This window comes from Hemibagrus wyckioides, linkage group LG27 (genome assembly GCF_019097595.1).
Source record: "Hemibagrus wyckioides isolate EC202008001 linkage group LG27, SWU_Hwy_1.0, whole genome shotgun sequence".
NCBI lineage: Eukaryota > Metazoa > Chordata > Actinopteri > Siluriformes > Bagridae > Hemibagrus > Hemibagrus wyckioides.
The window spans coordinates 617501-627500 of record NC_080736.1 but is presented as its reverse complement, the minus strand read 5'-3'; the positions used below and the strand labels follow the sequence as shown (position 1 = coordinate 627500).

The following is a 10000-nucleotide window of genomic DNA, read 5'->3' as shown; positions in this document are numbered from 1 at the left end:
TTCTCACTGAAGGTCTGAGTGCAGGAACCTGCTGAAGAGCTCGTGATTGTAAGAAGTTTTATTGTTGTTGTTGATGATGATGATGATGATGATGGACACGTGCAGGAGGAGGAAGTGCACTAATCTTCAGGAGTGATCATTATTCTTCTTACTTGGTGGTGTTTTGGGGTTTTTGTTGAGTATTCCTCTGCGTGGTTATACATGTTTACATCTGTATAAAAAAAGAACTACTTGTTACTCTACATCTACTAAAAACCCCAAACCCTCTGTCCTGCTGTCGTCCTGTTCACTTTCACTTCCTGCTTCTCAGATCTCTGCTGTCGCTTCACACACATGAGAGGAAAACGCACATCATGACCAACGCCGCTGGAGGTGAGGCAGTTCCGGCTGGACGTGAGGACGTCCTGGAGCGCTACGTGACCTTCTGCAGCCGTGTGTGGAGTGAAGGCAGCGTGAAGGTGTGTGAGGACGTGCAGCTGATGGAGGAGGTCAAGCAGGTGCTGTTAACTCAGAGTCAGGCAGCTCACACCTTCACACTCCTGCCATTTTACCCCACTGTCATCAACATCATCAGCACCAACACCAGCAGCAGCGTGCTCCAGCGCCTCAGTAAAGCCTTCCAGGTTCTCGAGCTGTTCTGCATCAACCTGTTCCTCTTTCCCTGGAAAAAAGAGTTTAAAACACTGAAGGTGAGAATAAAGTGTCTCACACACACACACACTCTCACTTCCTGTTTCTCTGTCTGCCGTGTTTTAAAATGAAACACTGAGGCTTCCAGCTTCTCTGCTTTTATCACTAAAATGCTTTCACGAGTCAAAATGTCTTAAATAAATAAGTGTGAATAAATATTTCTCATTCTAATATTCTTCTAATATTCTAATGCAAAAAATACATGACTCAAAATCTCCTGATGGGAAAAAAGATCAGTTCTGTAACATTTAGTGATTTTATTCATATAGAAATGATTATTTAGGAACTGAGCTGCTTCTAAATAATCATTTTATCATTTAAATAATACACTGAAAAATGTTTATTATACACTTTATCCATCTTTCATGACATAAATACAATTAAAAAAATAATAATCTTATAATTATTGATAATTATTAATCAGATAAATAATATTAATAGATAAACCTTATTAAAATAAGTTTAAAGATAAACATTAAACATGACATCATAAAAATAAGATTTTTTTGCACAGATATTCAGAAAGTTGTTTGTTTATTTGAGGTATTTATCTATTTGTTTATACATACATATATGTGTATTTAGTGTAGATTGTGTGTCTGGATGCTGAAGTGTTGAGTTTAATGGAAGATTTTTGTCTTGTAGAAATTCACTGGTCATTTTGTTTACTACATCAAAACGGTTCTGCCGCCGCAGACGACCCGGAGTGTTCTCCAGCGAATCGGCTACGACTCCGAAACTGACACCGAGTACAAGCTCTCCCACAGCGTCGACCCAAACCACGCTAAAGAAATGGGCTTCGAGCTGTTCCTGGCCCGAGTGGAATGTGAACATCTGATTCAGATGATGAGCCAGACGTCTCACGCCGAATGTCTGAGGATCATCCAGAACCGAGGTTCTGCCACGACTCAACAGGAGGAACCGGAGCTCGACAACGCTCCGAACGGGGTGTGTGTTCTGGAGGAGGACAGAGTGTGCAGAGACGACTTCCTGTTACATTCAGAACCAAGTCTGAAACCTTTGGACCAGGAGATGAACGAGCATGAAAACTCAGAGCACGGAGCATTCCTGAGCGAAGATAAGTCCATCCTGGAGATGCAGAAGGATTACCCAGACCTTACCTTCAGACAGAGGCCCATCTTCAAAAGCTCTTCTGTCAAGGTGAAGCGCTCCGGAGGAAGAGACCCGAAGCTTGACCGTGACATGAGCGGGCCTCGCTCCATCACCTTACACACTGACGCTCCAGAACCTGCTCTAGAACCTCGTTCCTCAGAAGAACAGCAGCTGCGCGTTGGAGCCGCGTCACACACTCCGGGGTTCAAACCTGCGGACGACGCCTCGGTGACAGACCTGGCCGAGATGATGGACAAGCTGAAGCTGAAGGAGTTCCCCTGTGAGGAGCCTCTGAAGTGTCCGGTGGAGGAGACGGCGCAGTGCGAGAAGAACGAGACGATCCCCATCCTCTGCAGCCCCTCGCATGACTCCCTCTGCTCCATCGCCGGCTGCAGCAGCTGCTCCGCCTCAGACCGACTCCATCAGCGCCGCGGCATCACGGAGCCTCCGCAGTCCTTCTACATCCCCAACAGCGTGAGCGGGTCTGCTGTGGCGCCCCCTGCAGAACACGAGGAGAACATCCACCCCAGCAGCAGGGCAGGAGCTGAGTCTGGTCTCCACCACACTCTGGAGATCCTGTGACATCACAAAATAAACTAGTAACAACTTTAGACCAATCACGTCCAACATGCAAATGAGCAAACCATGGCAGGAAGTGCTGCTGGTAACTAAAACCAACTAGTTTACTGAGAGATAACTAACCAGCTAGTTAAGTCAGCTAATGTTATCTACTGATATTAGGTAGTAGACATGGTGGGATGGCATGTGGGCGGGTCTAATTTGCATATTCATGAACTTCCCTAGCTCCTGGTATGTCTGATGAGGGTAAACCTGTAGAGCTGTTTTTATTTGAGACGATTAAACAAAAATGTAAAAATTTGTTCTTTAAAAAAAACACATAAATGTAATATTCTGAACAAAAACACAAATTTGTCCAGAAACGTTCACAACGCAGTGCAGAGACACCTCGTGAGTTTGTTCAGAAATTCACAACTTTAAAAACTTAAACTAGTTACGGAGTTTTTCATCTTCATGTTTATAACAACAATCATTTATTTCTAAAGGTTTCTTCCTCTGGTTGTGGAAATTAGCTGCACATCTGATGGCGTTATCTCGTTAATATCAGTGTGTTTGAGTTAAATACACTCCTGTTAATATGTGTTGCTTTAGTAAGTCTGTGTAAACTTTGTGTTAAACATTTGATACAAATACTGTGAACTCTTTGAGGTGTAGAGTATGAGGAGGTGAAGCTCCGTGTTTATCCGAGGGATTAGTGTCGTGTTCGGGATAAACACTGAGTCTGTCTGAGGTGTGAAGGTCTTTCTGTTTGGTTTTTGTTTGGTTTTTCGCTTTGTTAAGAATTTAACAAATTTAAGAAGTCCATTTCCTCCGAGTGAGGAAGCGGTTTATCTCCGTTTATTCCTCTGCACATGGACATGATGTCAGAATGCTCCTGTGATAAAACCCTGAACACCTCCACACCACCATGAAGAATTACTCCGAGCTTGTTTAGAGACAGTAAATTGAAGGAAGTGACCGTGTGAGCTGAGCTACATCAGAGGCGTCCGACCCGCAACTCGGCCCGAGCCTGGACGCTAGTCTGTTATTCCACTAGGGGGCAAAATAGAGCAATAATCTCAGCTACTGTAATTCTTCATGATGAAGCGAAACATTAATGCGGTACGTGAACACCAGACGCTTCCCAAAGGAACTCGTTTAGAGGCTTCACAACTGGGGGGTGAAAACTTATGCAATTACAACTTCTACTCTGTAAATCATTTACCTTCATTTCAATATCATGATATATTATTCGTGCAGATCAATAACAAAAAAGCATAATTAACATCCACATCTGAATTTTTTTGTTTTTATTATCGTGTTTAATTTTCATGGACGTGATTTAAGAAAACAGAAGCCTACAATTGCAGAGATTTAGCCTCGTCTCTGAGGTCAAAGCTCTATGGTTCGAAACTTGTTCATGGCCATGAACTGTTCCTGGAGTGAGGGGAGAGACAGGTGTGGGTACAGGTGTGTGGGGGCGGGGGGGGGGGTAGATGGGGCCAGGTGTGGGGATGGGGTCAGGTGTGTGGGGGCTGGGGGGGGTCAGGTGTGTGTGTGGGGGGGGGGGGGTCAGGCGCCTGGATATTACAGCACCATGAGGTCCTGAGTGATGAGAAGAGGATGATTATTAGTGTTACATATGGATGTGGTGTGTAAAGAGGTTCAGACTGTACAGTGTGTTACCTAAAACATGCAGAGGACAGCTGTCGTGTGTGTGTGTGTGTGTGTGTGTGTGTGTGTGTTTCTGTGCCTTACTGAATGGAAGCGCACTTTGCACTGGAGTGTAGTTTTTCAGTGTAAATAAGATTTTGTGTAAACATGGCAATAATCAGTTACATGATGTAATGTGATGTCACATGTTTAGAGTTTGATGATCAGCTTGTCTGCTTATTTAGGTTAGTAATTATTTGAATAAAATGACTGTGTTTTTTACATAAAAGTTGTCATAAAAGTTCTGTAATTTAAAAATCAATAAAAAAGGCTTCGGCTGCTGACCCGTTTCACATCGGTTTATTACAACTGCAGTAGAAGAGTGTAAAACAGTCTGGACCGCGTCTCCACACATCACCACGTAAACAATAATAAAGTTTATAAAATCTAATGAGAATGTTTTCTGTTAAACAGGAGGATGTGGAATGTTTCTGCAATTTAATAATAAAAAAGCCAAATAAATAATAATGAGACACGAGTGAGGAGCATAAATAATGACCCTAACCCTAAAAGAAAGAACTAAATAACACAAACACAAAGAATGGAAGCCTGAGAGTGAGTGTATGAGTGTGTGTGTGTGTGTGAGAGAGAGTGTGAATGTGAGTGTGAGTGAGTGAGTTTGAGAGTGTGTGTGTGTGAGAGTGAGTGTTTGTGTGTGAGTGTGTGTGTGAGTGAGTGAGTGTGTGTGAGTGTGAATGTGTGTGAGTGAGTGAGTGAGTGTGTGTGAGAGTGTGTGTGTGAGAGTGAGTGTTTGTGTGAGTGAGTGTGTGTGTGAGACAGAGATGCAGCTGGTTAATTATTGAGATATTCCAGTTGAAATCCTCTGAATTCTTACTGCGCTGATGTAAACTCCTCCCACCGCAACATTTAAATAGTTTTTAAAATAAATATACAGAACAATGTTTACATAAAAGTCTTTTAGACAATCTCTTCATGCACTCTGATAATTCCTACAGAAACCTGACTCACTGAATCAAATGGCTCTTATTTCAAAAACTTGGAATTGAATCAATTGAACTGATGAATCACGATTCAGACTGATTCAGTCAGTCAAAAGATTCATAATCGCTAATTATCACGGATATATTTCTTTTTTTTTATTAATTATTAATAAAACACACACACACACACACCCTTAATATTAAAACAGGGCAGAGGAAACACACAGCTGGATCAAAAGCTGCCTCTGGAACAAATGGTCTGTGTTTGTCTTTATGGAGCTCGAGGCACAGTGAAGATCTTCTCTCTGTTCTCCTCGTACTGATGGAGCATCTTCTGAAGATCATGATCAGCTGGGATCACCTACACACACACACACACACACACACACACACACACATACACACACAGCTTCCATCACACAAATCTGATTATATAAAAGCTTCTGTCCATCTGTCTGTCTGTCTGTAGGTCAGTCTGTCTGACCATCTGTCTAACTGTCTGACAGCCTGTCTGACTGTCTATCCATCTTGTCAGTCTGTCTGTCGGATCTCTGTGAGATTTAAATGGAGACTTAAAGCCCTAAATGTTTTGAAGACACTACAGCAGAGTTTCCCAAAATGATCATAATTATTGGGTTTCTATCTGATTCTGTAATAAAAACTGAAAAATAATTCTAATATTTCTTAGACTGAGTGTGCTAACATGATTGTTTATGCACATTTATTTACAGAATGTCTCATTTGTCTAAAAACAAAACAAAAACTCATCAATCTGCAGGACAACAAGTGTAACATCTGCAATATTTAAATTATTTCTTTAAATAATGAACAAAGAAGAAAAAGAAGAAGAAGACTAGTGAGTGAAGTGAGTTTACCAGCACAGGAGCAGGAACTTTAAATGAGGAGTTATTTATCAGCCAGTCCTCATACAGATGATGAAGAGCCTCCAGGTACTCCTACACACACACACACACACACACACACACACACACATGATTAAATATCAGTATCACACTGCAGATGGTTCCACACAGGAACATCATCACTACAGTGGGGTGAACTGATGATCAACACACAGATGAAGAGTTTCTCAGACGTACCAGAGGAATGACTTTCTCTTCTTCTCTGCATCTCTGCTTCAGACGATCAAAACACGTCTGAGGAGACGTCTGCAGGTACACTGGAGAACACACACACAGCACACACACACACACACACACACACAGAACACACACACACAGCACACACACACACACACACACACAGAACACACACACACACACACACAGAACACACACACACAGCACACACACACAGCACACACACACAGCACACACACACAGCACACACACACAGCACACACACACAGCACACACACACAGAACACACACACACACACAGAACACACACACACAGAACACACACACAGCACACAGAACACACACACAGCACACACACACACAGCACACACACACACACACACAGCACACACACACACACACAGAACACACACACAGCACACACACACAGCACACACACACAGAACACACACACACACACACAGCACACACACACACAGCACACACACACACACACACACACAGCACACACACACAGAACACACACACACACACAGAACACGCACACACACACAGAACACGCACACACACACAGAACACGCACACACACACAGAACACGCACACACACACACAGAACACGCACACACACAGAACACACACACACAGAACACACACACACACACAGGACACACAGAACACACAGGACACACAGAACACACAGGACACACAGAACACACAGGACACACACAGAACACACACACACACAGAACACACACACACACAGAACACACAGGACACACACACACACAGGACACACACAGGACACACACAGGACACACACAGGACACACACACAAAGCACACACAAAGCACACACAAAGCACACACAGGACACACAGGACACACATACACAGAACACACACAGGACACACACAGGACACACACACACACACAGGACACACAGAACACACACACACACAGCACACACACACAAGACACACACACACACGACACACACACACACAGGACACACATACACACAGGACACACACACACAGCACACACAGAACACACACACAGGACACACACACACAGGACACACACACAGGACACACACACACAGGACACACAGAACACACATACACACAGGACACACACACACAGCACACACAGAACACACACACAGGACACACACACACAGGACACACACACAGGACACACACACACAGGACACACAGAACACACACACAGGACACACAGAACACACAGAACACACACACAGCACACACAGAACACACAGAACACACACACAGGACACACACACACAGGACACACAGAACACACACACAGGACACAGACACACACACACAAAGGACACAGACACACACACACACACAAAGGACACAGACACACACACACACAGGACACACACACACAGAACACACAGAACACACACACAGCACACACAGAACACACACACAGGACACACAGAACACACACACAGGACACACACACACACAGGACACACAAACACAGGACACAGACACACAAACACAGGACACACAAACACAGGACACACAGGACACACACACACAGGACACACAGGACACACACACAGGACACACACACAGGACACACACACAGTGAGTTAGACTGAGATTTGTTTATATTAACAAAAGTATAAATTTCTGACGGACCCAAAATCTACTTTATAACTCTTACATCTCTGTGAGAATTTAAATCTATTGGTGGAAATTTTATTTAAACTTTAAGGTGAGATGTAATGGGTTAAAATCTAACACACCTAAAGTCATGACATTTTACACTCCTCTTTCTTTCTTTCTTTCTTTCTTTCTTTCTTTCTTTCTTTCTTTCTTTCTTTCTTTCTTTCTTTCAGTAACACAAGACAAACTGTTAGAATAAGTCACTTTTCCACACTAACCCATGTAGCTCCATTTTAAAGACTGCTTCAGATAAAAACCCACTCACAGAGCTGTAGGTAATGCTAACTCCCAGCTAACAATGCTAACTCCCATCTAACAATGCTAACTCCCATCTAACAATGCTAACTCCCAGCTAATCATGCTAACTCCCAGCTAACAATGCTAACTCCCAGCTAATCATGCTAACTCCCAGCTAACAATGCTAACTCCCAGGTAACTCCCAGGTAATCATGCTAACTCCCAGGTAATCATGCTAATTATGACACACTGGTAGTGAGAGTCTTCTGAAAATCTTTAAACATTTACACACTGTCTCACCGATCAGATCCACAGGAATGGAGATGTTACTGATGATCCACTCGAACCATTCGCTCAGGACGGCATAGTCCACCTCAGGCATCTTCCCACTATGTATACACAAACACACACACACACACGTTTAATCCACTAACACACACTAGTATCTTCACTGGAAGTGATTATAATGTTTAGTGTTTAATTCAGATCATTTAGGAATCAAACACATTTCTGTTCTCTTGTTGAAAGTCAGGAGTTTTATAAAGAAATAAATCTTCCTTTTCACCTTTTATACAGATTTTCCACAAATATGTACTTTGCGCTGTACAGAGATCTCTCCATCATCCTGACCGGAGCCGTCTGTGCAGAGAGACAGAAGCACATAAAGATCATTAACTAGAGGCAGTATATTATCTCTCTCTCTCACACACACACACATATATATACACACACACACACACACACACACACACATACATACACAGTGCGGCAAGGGAATAAAGTGATGTTTCAGTGTATTAAAGAGGTAAAGATGGAGGAAGCATACGATCTTGGACAGGTGATGATCCAGGACTGTGAGCTGAATGTAGGTCTGCAGCGTGAGACCCCATCGAGACGGGTCCTCATACATCAGGGCCTGCAGGAGAAAAAACACATCATCTTACTGTGACATCATCATCACCATCATCACCACCACCATCATCATCATCATCACCACCATCACCACCACCATCATCATCATCAACACCACCATCATCATCATCATCATCATCACCACCATCACCACCACCATCATCATCACCATCACCATCATCACCACCACCATCATCATCATCATCATCAATAAATTCTTCATGTCTCACCAGTGGATTGTGTCCTCGAACATTTCTCCATTTGGAAACCGGCTCAGTCAAAACCTGGGAGAGTTTATCAGAGTTCAGGAGTCACATTTACACCAAACACATCAACTGCCCCAACACCTCTCCCACCCTGACCCCTCACCTGCCCCTCTCTCCCACCCTGACCCCTCACCTGCCCCTCTCTCACACCCTGACCCCTCACCTGCCCCATCTCAGCTGAACTGACCTCACACTGCTCGGTCACTCAGGAAACGAGTAGGAACTTTAAGGGAGCGACCTGTCCCAGCTGCTTGACTTCTGACATCAGCACACACACCCAGGTGAGGCGAGGCAGGTAAGACAGGTTGTTACCCATGACTCCTCCCCCTGCTCTGAGTGACAGTTCAGTGCTTCCTACCTCAATGTTGCTGGTCTTGCTGAAATACTCCAGACACGTCGTCTTTCCACTGGCGATGTTCCCCTCAATGCAAATCTACAACAAAATACAAATTTTCAGCTTTCTCTCTCTTCAGAAACAGATATAATCACCGTCCACTGAAACGTCCTTCACAGCACAGACTGATGGGGGGAGGGGGGAGTGTGAGACTGTGTTCATATCATCAGCAGTTCGTTTTTCAGCTGATTAAACTCAAAGTCTGGACGTTTCACACCAAATTACTTGAGTGTACATGAAGGATGGATTCTGGGTAATTTTGAGAGGAACATCATTAATGTAGTAGAGTTTCCTTTCTCTAATCTGATATTACATGCAAATATTTACAAATGAGATGCCTCTGGAGATGAAAGCAGGAAGAACAGACAGAGTG

General features: G+C 43.6%; 2 protein-coding genes across 5 annotated transcripts in view; one reads left to right on the top strand and one right to left on the bottom strand.

Annotated features, from left to right (window-relative positions):
- si:ch211-189a15.5 (spermatogenesis-associated protein 2-like protein) overlaps positions 1-3837 on the top strand; it is a 4575-nt gene extending 738 nt beyond the window's left edge. For 2 of the 3 annotated variants that reach the window (XM_058381655.1, XM_058381653.1), the window contains 3 exons: positions 1-48; positions 311-689; positions 1336-3837. The exon at positions 1-48 is cut by the window's left edge. In XM_058381655.1, coding sequence (XP_058237638.1) covers positions 354-689; positions 1336-2385 — 1386 coding nt within the window. In that variant the 5' untranslated portion in view covers positions 1-48; positions 311-353 and the 3' untranslated portion in view covers positions 2386-3837. Of the gene's footprint in view, positions 690-1335 lie in introns of all 3 variants that reach the window. The other variant, XM_058381654.1, reaches the window with a different exon arrangement.
- A 515-nt stretch (positions 3838-4352) lies between these two features.
- tk2 (thymidine kinase 2) overlaps positions 4353-10000 on the bottom strand; it is a 6972-nt gene continuing 1324 nt past the window's right edge. For both annotated transcript variants that reach the window (XM_058381656.1, XM_058381657.1), the window contains exons 3-10: positions 9592-9666; positions 9198-9251; positions 8882-8971; positions 8621-8694; positions 8356-8444; positions 6116-6195; positions 5891-5971; positions 4353-5376 (exon numbers count right to left, since the gene is read on the bottom strand). In XM_058381656.1, coding sequence (XP_058237639.1) covers positions 5287-5376; positions 5891-5971; positions 6116-6195; positions 8356-8444; positions 8621-8694; positions 8882-8971; positions 9198-9251; positions 9592-9666 — 633 coding nt within the window. In that variant the 3' untranslated portion in view covers positions 4353-5286. The remainder of the gene's footprint in view (positions 5377-5890; positions 5972-6115; positions 6196-8355; positions 8445-8620; positions 8695-8881; positions 8972-9197; positions 9252-9591; positions 9667-10000) is intronic.